Consider the following 14,636-nt stretch of genomic DNA (forward strand, 5'->3'; position numbering starts at 1 on the left):
GGGAAGCAGGATAACTTGCGAGACGGAAGGAGCGACAGAACGACAGAGACGAAGCGTGAGAGCAAAAGCGATGTGGATAGATGGAGAGAGAGAGAGAGAGAGAGGGGGGGAGAGAGAGAGAGAGAGAGAGAGAGAGAGAGAGAGAAAAGAGTGAGCATGAAAGCATGAGAAGGACGGCAGGGGCGGGGGGCCGCGAGGATCACGCGTGCGGTTCCTTCGGTTGTTAGGTCGTTGTTATACAGGTTCTTAAAGGTCCCGTCGTCGCTTCGTTTCTCCGTCTCGCTCTCGCACCGCCGCGGTGCGCGCGCAGAGCCTCGACCGGCGTCCGCCAGACGCCGCTGGCGCTGTGGCCGGCCTCGGTCTGTGCGAGCGGGCCGCTCAGTCTAATTTGAACCGTCGCGCGCGCCCGACGCGGGGCCACCGACGATCTCTCTCCCTTCCTCCGGCTCTCGCGACACGTGTGACACGCGAGGCGCCTCGTGTGCATGCCGCGTGCGACACACGCGACCCGATCCCCTGTCCATATCTCGTCCGGAGCCGCGCGACCATCTCTACGCGAGGAAGCGGTTCGTGTGAGATAGTGAGAGAAAGAGAGAGAGAGAGAGAGAGAGAGAGAGAGAGAAAGGGAGAGAAAGAGAGAAAAGAAGAGAAGGCAAAGGAGGGAAACAGGGGAAGCGAGAAACAGGAGGCAAAAGAGAGGGGCAGGCGAAAGAGGGAGAGAGAGAGAGAGAGAGAGGGAGAGAGAGAAAAGGAAAAGGGAGAGTGAAGATATACAAAACGAGCAAGAAGCGCGTGATAACGCGCGCGCGGCTGATAACTTTCTCTCGACCGCGCTCTTCGTCCGTCGTTCAACTTCCAATTCCTCCTTCCACGACCTGCCCTCCTCCGTCAGGGACCAGCGAGGGTGGCCTGCTCGAGAAGCGGAACTGTGCACGACATTGCGTACGCGAGGCAGAGAGAGAGAGAGAGAGAGAGAGAGGGAGAGTAGTAAGCTGCGGCCGAAGAGAGTGAAGTGCGCGCGCGAGAGGGCGGGCGGCCGCACAGCCTCGCGGGTATATTTAAATAGTGTCTCGGCTGGTCAGAGGAAGCCGACGCTTTCTTCGTCGTCGCCGTCATCGTCGTCGTCGTCGTCGTCGTCGTCGTCGCCGTCGCCGCTGCCGCCGCCGCCGCCGCTGCCGCCGCCGCCGACGCCGTCGCTGCCGTCCTCGTATTCCTGTTCTCGTCTCCGACGTCGCGACGCCTGACTCAACCCGCGTCCGCCTCTCCCGCTGTTCCCGCTCCGAAGCTTGCAACGCGACACCGAGTCTCGGACAGCGCGAGGGGATAGCGAGGCGGACCGCCCGCGGAATTCCGCTCGCCTCGATGTTGCTGACGGTCCGTCGAGGACCGGCGTTCGTGGGTGTTGCTTCGCGCGAGTTCGCTCATCGTTTCGACCTGCCTGTGGACGCGGACGAGCACGTGCGCTGCTAGAGGACTACCGCTCGTCGTTGGACTGGCTCGCGGTCTTCGGGACCGCGTTCGGGAGGATCGTGACAGAGGACGGTGTCGAGCAGCTGTCGTTTCCGATCGGATCTCAGGATGATGGTGCCGATTGCGCGTCATAATGATCAGGACTTCTAAGAGCTCCGTGCCAGTCGTCGCGATCGTCACAGCCGCCGGTCGGGGTCACCTGCGATAATAAAGGATCTCCCGCCCGAGGAGAAGCGAGGAACAACAGCAGGACAGACAGATAGACAGACAGAGACAGACAGAGAGAGACAGAGAGAGAGACAGAGAGAGACAGAGAGAGACAGAGAGAGACAGAGAGAGAGAGACAGAGAGGGAGGAATACAGCAGACAAAGTGCGTGTGTGTGTGTGCGCGAGTGAGACAGAGGGGAAAGAGAGAGAGAGAGAGAGAGAGAGAGAGCGAAGCGGCCGCATGCCGCGACACGTCGCTGTTACCTGTGCCGGCTCCGCCGAGGATGAAGAGCACGGCGTCGCGTAGAATGAAGACCGACGTGGAAGAAGCCCCGACGCTCCACTACCAGTGGTACAACACCTCGTGAGAGACGTCCGAGCCAGAAGAGAGACTTCCGAGGCAGAAGAGAGAGCCGACCGACGGCGCGCGCGCTGAGTCGATTCGGCGAGCGGGACGGCGAGACGCGCGGCTCGCGCGCGACAGTAAGCGGATAATCGCGCGCGCGGAAGGGCACGACGACGACGACGGGGAGGAGGCGAGTCCCGAAGAGAGAGAGAGAGAGAGAGAGAGAGAGCAGCGCGACTGCTTAACATAGGACTCGCGATAGCAGCAGCGGTGAAGGGGCTCGCTGCGAGCTCGTGGGAGCCGAGGAGGGGGCGAGGAGCGTGTGTGCCTCTCTGTGTGCGAATCGGGGTGACCGAGGTGTCGACCTCACCCCCGATCACACCATCAACCAGGTTGGATGATGTGGGCGCCTCTGCTTTTGGCCGGCTTCTTCAGCGGCTGGTGCGGCGCACTGGCGCTCGCTGCGGCACCCCCTGCCGTTCGGGACACCCCGGGAGATACGACGGCGACGGCGACGGCGACGGCGACGACGAGCATCGCCACGAGGTATTACCTTCGGCCGCCACCGGTGAGCCTGCTGGACGAGACGGTGCGCAAGGTCGTCCCGGGCTACCACACGCGACAGCTCCCCGTGTACTCCTGGTACTCCGAGACTCGATACTCCGCGCGTGACCGTGACCTTGACAAGGTCCCGTCGGCCGACGGGAGCCAGCAGCCGTCGAAGGAGAGAGAACGCCCGCCGGAGAATGTCAGAGCCGCGCTGCTGCAGAGCTCGCGTCGCTCGAGCGCGAGCAGCCACGGGGAGGTGCTATCCTCTTCGTCCGACGGGGGGGACCTCGGAGCCGGGTCTCGTGGAGTGCCCCTGAGAAAGCACGCTGACGCTTTTCACCCAAAGACGGACGAGTCCGTGCTGACTCGCGCACCTCGCCACTCCTCGAGCCAGACGCCCTTCGCGTATCCGCCGACGGCGACGGCGACGGCGACGGCGACGGCGATGGCGACGGCGACGGCGACGGCGACGGCGACTGAGTCGTCGATGACGGCGCGCTCGCGGCTCGCCCGCTCGGCGAAGCAACGACCAAAGAACCGCACGAGGGTGGACTCGCCGCGCGAGCAGCGGCGCCGCTGCAGGAACAAGGAGCGCTGCCGCGGGCAGAATTGGTGTCCCGACGTCGACGTGGGCAATCGCGCCTACCTGGCGCCCACCGTGTTCGAGGCTAAGGCGCGCAGCATGTCCTCCCCGAGGAAGCCCGGCTCGAACTACGCGGTGACCTTCGAGGTGAAGCAGGTCTACAAGAGCCAGTCGGGTTTCCAGCCGCTGCAGAAGAACGACAGCGTGCGGCTTCATTTTCGCGACAAATCGGCGCCCGGCAAGTCCACCGCAACGTGCAGCGGCCACGAGGCTGCTGGCGCCGCTGGCAAGGGCAATAAGCAGAAGCAGCAGCAGCAGCAGCAGCAGCAGCAGCAGCAGCAACAGCAGCGCGATAATTCGAGTGATGTGGTGCGAGCCAATATTAAAAGGGGCAAAGTGTATCTAGTGTTTGTGGATCGCGTGGGACCCAGGAACTTCACGATTCTCGGCGAGCCGGTAATCCGCAGCAAGAAGAACGAACAGGCCGTCCAGGCTGTCGTTCGGCCGGATTACGGTGAGTCTCAGGAATTATGCAAAGTCCGCGGCGCGGCGCGCCGCCGCGCCGCGCCGCGCGCGTGCGAGGGCGCGACGACGACGCCCTCGACCCTCGCCGGCGCGATTAAGCTAGCTGCTAGCTAGCTGTTGGCGTACATACGTCGAGCGGCGGAATCAAGCGGGTCGATAGTCGTAACGAAACTCGCCCAAGTCACGAGCGAGTCGCATGCTGAGACTACGAGACGCGAGCACCCGGCGAGTCTCTCCGGGATATAGGGTCATCCTTAAGGTCCTGGCGATTAACGCGAGCTCCCGTTATCAATTATCTGCCAAAACGGGAGGACCTACCTACGGTATCAGGCATTAGCCCGCTGCTGATGTCCCGACTGATGTCAGAGTTGAGATCCTGTCCTGGAGACTCTTCTGATTATTTTACTTCAGCCCTTTTCGCGATTAGCCTGGGAATTAGTCAGATTCTGATCCCGCCGCCTCTTATCGCCGATAAGCAGCCGCGACAATGAACCATCGTACTTGGCTGCAACTAGCGCTGCTCTTATGTGACTCTCCGAGTCACGAGAGCAGACTTCTACATGTCCCGATAAGACGCTTCAGCTGACGCTTGAGGCTCCTCCCGTGGGTATTCCCCGGCTGTGACGTGTGGTCTGTACTTTTTAGCTGCACTACTGAACTGGTGCGATAAGTTAAAGTGAGAAAAAAATACCGTTCGTTGTCTCGTTCTAACTTATTGCACTAGTTCCGCGGTGCAGCTGGAAAGAACCAAGATCCAATTATCTTGAGACACCGATACATTTCGTAGTTTCTCTCATGGAACCGAGCACGTTTCCGAGGCGACCCCTAAGCGTAGCATGAAATCTCGGAATCTCGCGAAAGAATATCGCTCGGCGGTCTGGAACGCCGCCGACGGCGGCGCGAGAGGAACGTGTCCCGTCAATGGGGCGACGATGAGAGGTTACTTGGTCTTGGCGAGTGGGGGTTCTCGTGGAGCGATAGTTGACACAGCTGGAACACTCTCGCGGACTCCGCGAGTACATTCGGCCGAGGCGGAACAATTGACGCCCTCCGCGCGGCGGCGACGAGGCTCCCCCCGTGGCCAGGAACGGCCGAGAGAGATCGCGCCTGTGGAATTTCTCAGTTGCTTCGCCACGGCAATCGTACCGCTCGCAGGATGACAGCTCCGATCGATGTGATGACTCGAGGGCACGATCGAGAGCTCGATGCACTCCGTCGAATGGCTGGTGGATAGTTTCTTTTTTCTTTTTTTTAACCTCCTCTGCTCGATACGCGCCGATGTAGAATTCTCGATCAGCTTCGGGATATGGCGCGGCAATATCGTTAATACGAGAGGAACGCTCCAATAGGCGTTTACATATTTCCCTTTCGCTATATAGCCTCGGCAATATAGCGGCTAACTTATGTAAACGCGCGTGAATATTTTAATTCGCGCGTGATATAGCGGCCGGCCGGCCGCGATGTACAGATAAATTTGGCGAGTTTAAACTCGCGAGTAACTTTTATCAATTTGTAAAATCTGTTTTAACTATTAATTGAAACACACTCGGCCTCGGCGGAAGAATTCCGCGGCGGAATCCAGCGGGTTTCGTTAATTTTAATTCGAATCGTTTTCGCCCCCCCCCCCCCCGCATAAATGTAATATAAATTCATAATCTTCGCGGCGGACCCTTCCCCCCTCCCCCTCCCCCTCCTTAGGTGTTTCCTAATTTTCGCTCGTCGCGCCAAGCGGTATTTACGGTTCGGTGTAATTTTCATCGGAGTGCTGCGTGTGGAACTTGCCCGCTACTTGCGATATCTCACGATATCGCTGGATATCGTTGCTAAAGTCCTAGCGCTAATCAATTAATTTGCGCGCCACAGTCGTCGTTATTGCGCGATACAAATCGGTCTGGATGCCAACCGCGAGTTTACGTGCGCACGCTGAAGAACCAAACGCGCTGCGAATCCAAATGAACGCTGCTCTCGTTTGGAGTATTTCACGAGTTTGAACATCAGCGAGTCTGTTTCGTCATACATAAGCGGCGCGTTAAAATATGTCAGGTGTTTGCTTCAAGTTCGTCGGATCGCAAATAAGTGGAAGTTACCGCAAGTTGACAATATTTTACTTCTCTTTTTTACGAAGCTTTGTAGATCGAAGAAGTGGTGCTTACTCACGACCTTCAAATTTATCTGTGGCATCTTAAGTGACAACATAACCTCACTTTTATTACAGATAAAAATGGCACCCGATAAGGTGCATCTACGCCGCGTTTTTGTTTTAATTAAAAAAAAAAAAAAAAAGCTACCGCGGAAACAAAATGCACACTCACCAGACTTGCCCCATCTGATTTTCATTTGTTCAGATCGATGCTCAGCACGGTTTGCCGAGGTGTTCTGAAAATCGGTCCATAATTTCATTGCCTCAGAAAGGAGTGTCGTTCCTTAGAAATGGGATCAGACAATTACACCTGAGAAGATGTAGAGAGTGACTGTAGCTGCTTTGATTAAAATGAAAATATATTTAAAAATCCGACAAACTTCTGCAAGCGCCTATACTCAAAAAAAGTATTCTATTTGTCAAGTGAATTTTCCCATAGTCTCATATTCTAAGTGAAGCCTTTTACAGAAAGAGAATTCCTCTTTCGATAAAGCGATTAGAGTGAACCATTCATCTAAATTTATTAGATATTATTCCAACTGTTGTCCTCTTGGTTCAAGAGGATTTCCTCTTATGTCAATTAATTTTCCTCTTACACGAAGAGGAACATGTTGACTCGAATGTCGCCTTTCTTTGTCCAATCATGTTCTACCTCCAGACATGAACGAAAAAATAACCATATGCTCATGGGTCAGAATATTTGGAACGCTTTTTAAAAAAGATATGCGTTGCTGTAACATGTAACGAAGATAATTTACATACATTTGATCAAATATTTGTTCTAAAATTACCTTTTTCTAGGTATAATATTCTGAATCTAAGCAAGTTTGATACTTTAACCAAGAATATCAAACGAAGACGGAGATATTGAATCGAAAGGAAAATACAATTTGCTTCGTACTCACAGAAAAGGAGAAATTCTTAAATCTTGTAGCACTGTCGCGAGAGCAGTCAAGTTTTTCTTTCGAATGCACGCTGACGAGCTTCCCGAAAATTTCCAGACGGCCATGAGGAAAGCATTCCTCGGAGATAACCGTTGGAACCGTGGAAGATAACCGTTACGTTGAAAGAAGGACAGCAAGGTGATTAATCGCTTTCGTCAGCGACAAAATCGCCTCTCCCCGCGATCCGACCTTCGCGGGGGCACACCGCGAATCCTTTTCTCCTCTTCACGATCGAAGGTCCTGCATCCTGCGTCCTCGCTTATCTAAAGGCAGAGAGCGCGGCTTATCAGCCGCGCGCCTCGCCGTTATTCGCCGGCAATCACAGCGCGCTCGGTGCGCTGCTGCGGCGAATTTCAAGGACGTCGCGATCGCCGACGCGAGACGCATTCGAGTGCGCCGGGACGGTCTCGCTGCCGACGAGAACTCGCGCGCGCAGGGAGGCGCTCGCCGAACAATCGGGACGCGCGCGAGCGGCGTCGCTTATATTTAAACCGCCACGTAAGTCGCGCGCCGCACCGCTTTGGCTCGCGCTGAGGACGCGACGCCGACGACGCGCCCCCTTCGCCCCCGCGCTCGCGCTCGACGCTCGTAATCGCCGATTAGTAGTACGCGACGTCGCTCGCTCTCTCTCTCTCCTCTCTCTCTCTCTCTCTCTCTCTCTCTCTCTCTCTCTCTCTCTCTCTCTCTCTCTCCTCTCTCTCTCCCCTCTCTCTCCCCTCTCTCTCTCTCTCTCTCTCTCTCTCTCTCTCTCTCTCTTCGTCGCGTCGCGTCGCGTAACGAGTGTGAGTTTTTGAAGGTGGTCCAATTCGCCGACGGTTCAATGCGCTTCCACCTCTCCGTTCTCCCCGAGACCTCTCGGCGTTGCCGGCCGCCAACCGCTCGCCCCCTTGCCCCTTCCCGCGCTTGGTCCGCGGTAACCGCGACGCAGACTCGATGACTTTAGCACGCGACGACCTTCCGCAGTCGATTTATCGTGCCGAACGTGACGAGTGACGAGCGCAGCGCAGCGCAGCGCTGCTCTCTCTCTCTCTCTCTCTCTCTCTCTCTCTCTCTCTCTCTCTCTCTCTCTGTCTCTCCCCCCTTCCTCTCGCGACCTATCTCGCAGTCTCCTCGCAGCAAAGAGACGGCAGCGCGCCGAACGGCTCCGGAGGAGCAGCAAGAGTGTCCTCCAATCGCGGAGAGGAGCCCCGCGAGAGCGCGCGCGCTCTCGCGGGGCTCCTCTCCGCGATCATGCCTCCGAGTTAATTAACTCATTGGCGCTCCGTTCCGTGAAGAATACGTGTTTAGCCGGCGCCCGCAGCCCGGCGGTAATCGCCTCGTCGGCAAATAAGCGAAGTTACACGGAGCGCGTAACTTCAGTCGCTGGGTAAGAAAGAGAGACGGAGTGACGAGAGGCGGAAAGGGAGGGGGAGGAGTACCAACGGGTTAATGCCTCGGAGCTACGACACCACCGATTCATCCCGCGACGTCACCGCGGCGAGGAAGCGGGGGAGAGGCGTGTTACGTGTCGGGATGCGCGGCATTTGCATCTCTAAGGGCCGCGAGGCGTAGAGTCGGTATCGGATTCTAGAGTCAATCAAATATTAGAATAAGGTATCAGAAACAAGAAATACAGGGGTATATAGGTTTAACCGCATGACACCGCGCGCGGGCTGTGGAATCTTTCTTCTGGCAGCCGCCGTGTACCGTGCATGTGTGTGTGTGTGTGTGTGTGTGTGAACAGCGGTAAGCACACTTATCACCTTTTTCTTTTTGATTTTTGCGACGCGCTGTTTACAGTTTAATGAAAATTGCGCTGGAGATGTCGTATTGTTACTTTGCTTACATTGTAGAAATGTATGTGTTAAATTTAACATATTTCGTGTGCCTCAAATCGTCCACTCTCATTTAACATATTTGCTGTATGTTAATTTAACGTACAGCAAATATGTTGAAAAATAACACACATAATATGTAAAAAATTAACACAAAAATTTAGCATTTAAATGCCGTCAGGAATCACAGTTTGTGTTAAATTGACTTACAATGAATGTTACTTCAACATCTGGGAAAAGTAATGATCTATGATTTAATGAAATGAGAATGTTCGATTGACGTAATCTATGTGCTGAAAATTCAATCTTCACGTACCAGAAATGTTAACATTATACATTTAACACATGATAACTATTATAATGAGGAAGGTAACATATTTTAGGTGTTGACTTCAACATATAAAATATGTCATAACAAGAATTCATGCATTTACATATAAATTGTATTATTCGAATACTTGGAAATGTCATTTTAACACTTGGAAATAGATAATCTTAATTTAACACGAGAAAGTCTAGATAACACAACAACGATATGTTAAATTAACACACGACTGTGTAAAAAATTTAACACAAAACTTTCTACGCACAAATAATTTTAACAAAAGTACGAAATGTTTTTAACTGTGTATGACTTATCGGCGAACATCTATTCATGCGAGATGAAGGCGCGAGATGTAAGAAAACTCGACAAGGATGCACAATCGGCCCTCTCTCCCTCTCTCCGATGCATTATTTCGCGCTCCTATGAGGGTCATACGAAATCCAATTCTGGGTCAATAGGAAGAAAAAAAACTACGCGCTAAGAATAACATATAAGTTTCCCCAAGAGCAAAGTTTTTTGCCCCAAGAACCGGTTTTATCGAATATGAAATATATGCCGCAGGTAGTAAATGCGATATACATATATATATATATACGTAATATATATATATATATATATATATATATATACACACACACATTTATTCCATATTATTCTGCTTCAATATTAACCCTTTGTGCGGCAGAAATAAAGTATACTTACCACCTTTTTCTTTTCCATTTTTACAATGCACTGTTTATAATTTAATGAAAATATGTGGAGGAAAAGGTGTGGTATTGTGGCCCTCCATTCACATTTTTCACAATAACTTTGTCAATAATCAATACTTTAAAGTGCAAACTGAATGATTACATTTGTCACAGCATTGTTTAATCGATTGTAGATTGAAATTTACGTGATGTTCATTGCTTAGGATATTATTTTAAAAAATGTGGCAACGCACCATAATGGGTCGACGAGAAAATGGTAATGTGACCTCCCACTTGACACACTGATACAAAAGATTGATTTTGTTTAAAATAACACAAAGTGTTTAGTTAGGAAATGTATATTTGTTCAAATCAAACTCTTAGAAGGCGAATAATAGTGAATGTTACTGCGAATTTTTAATGTGGATATTGACTTACTCGTTAGGAAATCCAACCTACCAGAAAGACGGCAGCGTGGTGCAAATATAAATGCAACAGTGAACTGCAGATTAAAATCGACTTATCGAACAATTACTTTGGTATAAAAATCTCAAAAAAAAAAGACAGTATTTATCGGCACTCTTGTGGGGCCGCATTAGCAAAGTGTTATGCTATTTTATTTAACTTTGCATAACTTGAAAGATGTACAGCCGAATGAAATGTTAAGTGACAAACAAAATACTCGATTGTACATATATTCGCGTGATGATACATACGTTCAAGTTTAAAAATAACGAGGAAACACGTCTGATTAAATGGTAAAAACATTTCAAAGTGCTCGAAGGTAAAAATGCGCTATAAAAAGTGCTAGCTATTGCATATCGATATGCATTAACGGCACTGCGCTAACGCGCTAAACAAATGATTCTATAAGTAATAATTGGAATTCGCTACTTAATAACGGAGATATTGAGAATGTCCATGATATTTTCATTTCCATGATCTCACATTTTTCTGACATATTAATACTTGCTTCCCATGATTTTTGTACCTGATTGTTCATTTTTAATTATTCACAAACAAATAAGAGGAAAAAGAGAGATTTAAAAAACATTAATTTCTTGAAGAGTACTTAAGATTGAAACCTGAACGTTTTACTGAATATTCTCCATATGTATACATAACATACATTTTCTTCAAAATTTTTCGTACGCTGGATTCTTTTTCACAAGCAAATAACTTAAACGAATATCGTTAATCTGCCATGAATTTCATAATTAACGATCTGAAGAACCTGTATATTGTGCATCTGATTTACGTTTATTCAGACTCATGCTGATTTACCCCTATATGGCAGCCATATTGGATCTGCCGTTTTGACTTTTTGAAATCTGACTTCAGATTCGTAAGAATCGAAGACTCGAAGAACATTCGAACTACAAGAATTCTATGACGAAAATCCGTCAGGTAGAAAAAAATGCACCACCCAAAGAGTTAACACATTGTCTCCGTCGCGTGTCGGCAGCACTTTTGCATTCCGATGTTTTCGGGAAAATAACGGCCGGCGGCGGAGACCGGACGACGTTGAAAACGGCCGGACGGTCGCGTTAAGAATAGACGACTTCTGTATTGAATTGCCGCGACGTCTCTGCTGGGTGCTGAATTTTTAATCGATGGCAGTGCGCTCGAAATTTCACCGTCGCGGCCTCTGAGTAAGCGGATCTCCAAACACTTGTTTCGAAACACGCTTCGAAACGCAGCGGATGTCCAATTAGAGGGCTCCATTTCTTGTCATTTTTCGAAAATAAGTCTTCTCATTGGACCATCGGCTGTGTCGCCAATTGTTTGTCGAAATCGAAGAAAGTATTCGGACCGTTTATGAAACTCAGCGTATACCTCCGTTAATCGCCGTGAATGTATAAATATTGAATAAATATGTAAATATCGAATAATAAGTTATCAAAGCTCCGCAGAGATGCGCAGTCAGCAGTAAACTGCGAAAGCTCACACGAGCGAGTTGCAAATATCCAAATTTGCTAAAGCTACGAAATAAAATACGAAGAAAGAAATAAAATAAGAAATCGAGAGGTTGCGTTGTACGATACTTCATTTTACATTTTATTTGTCGACTTGACGATCGACATCTTGTGCGAGCCTTCATCAGCTTTCACTTACTGCAGTTAATGCATGTTAGATTAAGTCTATTAATATATGAAACGTCCAAAAAGTTTGGTCTCATTCGAAATGAAATTATTGTATGTTTGTCTCGCGCTATCAAATTGAAAACTCCTAAATTCGAGTGGCGATTTGAATTTCCTTTAATTGATGTGAGCCAAGCGAGGCGATGCCTTAATCGCATACTTTAAAGAGTTGGGCCACCTTGGACGAGTTAAAATCAAAATTCGTCATTTTCAAGAATTTTTTCTGAGGGCATAACAAAAGAAAAAATGAAAATAAGCTATTTATTAAGCAACTCTTTAAGGGAGAAAAGTATTTTTTTTGTAAATATTTGAAACAAAATGGCCAGGTTGAAGCCAAGAGGAGCCAAGCACTGGGAACCCTTTTTGACCGACGCTCTCAGCGGTGTTCAGTCTCACGGCTATAATATTGGACGTAAGACAGAAACGAAAAAGTTTTTATTATCTAGATGCCAGAAACTGAAAAAGTACATATGGATATTTAGAAACATTTATTTTTGTGGAAATGGTAAACACTTGAAAAAAAATTTCATGTTTTAATCTAAGAATTTCGCGCAAAAATGTTAATTGCGAAAAAAGTTTTTAATATTTCGCAAAATCCGTATGTGCTTTTTCAGTTTCAAGCATCTAGATAATAAAAATTTTTTCGTTTTTGTTTCACGTCCAAGGCTGTATAGCCGTAAGACTGAACACCACTGAGAGCGTCGGTTGAAAAGTGTCTCGGCTTCAACGCCGCCATTTTGTTTAGAATATTTACAAAAAGAAAATACTTTTTTCCCTTAAAGAGCTGCTTAATAAGTACCTTATTTTCATTTTTGTATTTCTTTTGTTATGCTCGCAGAAAAAATTCCCAGAAATGACAATGATTTTGACCCGTCCAAGGTGACCAAGGTGGCCCATCTCAAAGGACAACAATAAACTTCATCCACTCAAATGTCGGCGCGATCGAGCGATCCGCGCGGCTTTACCTGAAAGGCTCGGTAAGCACGGAAAAGTAGAAAGCCGTCGGCGGCGGTAGCGACGACGACGACGACGACGACGACGACGACGACGACAAATTCCGCGCGGGCATTGGAGGATGACGGGGTCGCAGGCTTGCAAATTTTCTTCTTATCTTGAGCCTCGTCGTGAGCACTCGCGCGTCAGTTCCACCTGTCCTCAACAGTTAACAAGCGGCGCGTAATCGCGACGACGACGACGACGACGACGACGACGACAGGCAGACAGGCTGGAGCAATCGAGGTCTCGCGCGCGCGCACACTCGAGGTCCGCGCGACGTTAATGAAACGAGAGGCATTGATGAAATGCAATAGTTAGCCAATGGCTACGATCTATCTCCGCGCATTGGCACACTAACCGTGCGTCTTCACCGCGTTTGCCGACAGACACGGATAGATATGGATCGACGTGGGCTTTCTTCGGAACGACGACCATCCGGCTGAACGTCGGTCTACGAGGCGTTCAAGCGGGACCCAGCAGACCTCGGGAACGGGACGTTACTTAATGGCTATTAATTAATGTTTATCAGTTAGCCGGTTGATGTAAATTATTGGATGAGTACGAAAGTTTATGCCCGATTTCTCAAGCAGTGACTTGAAGCGTAAAATGTCTTTGTTTCTTAATCAATGATGTAACCGCGGTCGTCTTCTACAATTTTTCCCAACGTTCTGATAGCACACGGATGCGTCGATCGTAAAACGACCTCGGTATTGCGCTGAGAAGGGATGAAAGGTGATTTTCGACGGCTTCCAAAGATGCGAATTTCTTTCCTATTCCAATTATTTCGCAATGATCGAAACAAGCGATAGTCTGATAGTGCGATACGACATCCCACTTCAGCTCCTCTAGTTTGCTAGTAAACTTTGTTTCGCAGTGTGTGCTTCAGCGTTGTCGTGATGAAAGACGACTCCCTTACGTTTGACTGGAATTGGACGCTTCTCCTGGATTGCTGTCTTTAAACGGTCTAATTGTTGACAGCACTCGCCAGAATTAATCGTTTGGCCAACGAGGGGAGCAGTCCGAAGTAAATTATTCCTTTGCAATCCCATCAAACAGAAAGCATTACCTTCTCTCAGGATGCAAATTGGCTTTTGCCATGAGTTCTCATTTGCGCGTTCATTTGCTTGTTTGCGCGCTCGTTTGCGTTGAACATTGTCCATCCATTTTTCATCGCCACTCACCGGTCGATCCAAAAACGACTGTTTATTTAGTCGGTCAAGCAAGGAAACCGCTGCAGAAACTCGATTTAATTTGTTCGCTTCGGCTAGCAAGCGCGCCAGCCAAACATCGAGCTTCAAGGTGTACCCAAACTTTTTTAAATACCGAAATGTGGCCGACCTGTCAGTGTTGAGTCTTTCAGCAACCTCTTCTGTTGAAATTCGCGAATTATTTTGCACTAAATTGTGCGCAGTGTCATCATCTATGCCACAAGGTCGGCCAGAGCGTGGCTGATCGTGATCAAGATGGAAATCACCACGTCCAAATTTCGCGAATCATTCTTTGATAGTTTGAATCGGTAGTGCGCAGTTCTGGTAGACATCTTGAATATTCCTTCTGCGGCGGTTCCAACTATTTTACACTCTTCCAAAATAGCGATATATTATCTCTCTCTGTTGCGTTGACGGAATTTCTGTTACTTAATCTTTTTAATCCGAAAGAAAGATTCTCAAATGTGTCATATTAGTCGCATGAAAGTAGGCTCTGTTGAACGGAGATCGCTGAATCCAAATTATTCGCTGAGGTCTAAATTGTACCGAAATTCTCTCCCCATCGATAACCAAGCAGAATCGATCGCTGACAGCGAGAGCTTTGAAATTATGAGAGCGGCGGCTATGTAATGATATCTTTTCCTTCACTTAAAACCGAGTAGATTTCTCCTCGTCGGGGATTTGATCGGACCGGCCGA

The 14,636-nt window shown here is 49.2% G+C and overlaps 1 protein-coding gene across 2 annotated transcripts in view; it reads left to right on the plus strand.

Annotated features, from left to right (window-relative positions):
• The first annotated feature begins 1,850 nt into the window (after window positions 1–1,850).
• The window catches only part of vn (membrane-bound neuregulin protein vein), a 653,046-nt gene continuing 640,260 nt past the window's right edge, over window positions 1,851–14,636 (plus strand). For both annotated transcript variants that reach the window (XM_025297750.1, XM_019840561.2), the window contains exon 1: window positions 1,851–3,670. In XM_025297750.1, the coding sequence (XP_025153535.1) occupies window positions 2,422–3,670 (1,249 nt within the window). In that variant the 5' untranslated portion in view covers window positions 1,851–2,421. The remainder of the gene's footprint in view (window positions 3,671–14,636) is intronic.

The sequence above is a fragment of the Harpegnathos saltator genome, unplaced genomic scaffold (genome assembly GCF_003227715.2).
Source record: "Harpegnathos saltator strain DR-91 unplaced genomic scaffold, Hsal_v8.6 scaffold187, whole genome shotgun sequence".
In the NCBI taxonomy this organism is placed as follows: domain Eukaryota; kingdom Metazoa; phylum Arthropoda; class Insecta; order Hymenoptera; family Formicidae; genus Harpegnathos; species Harpegnathos saltator.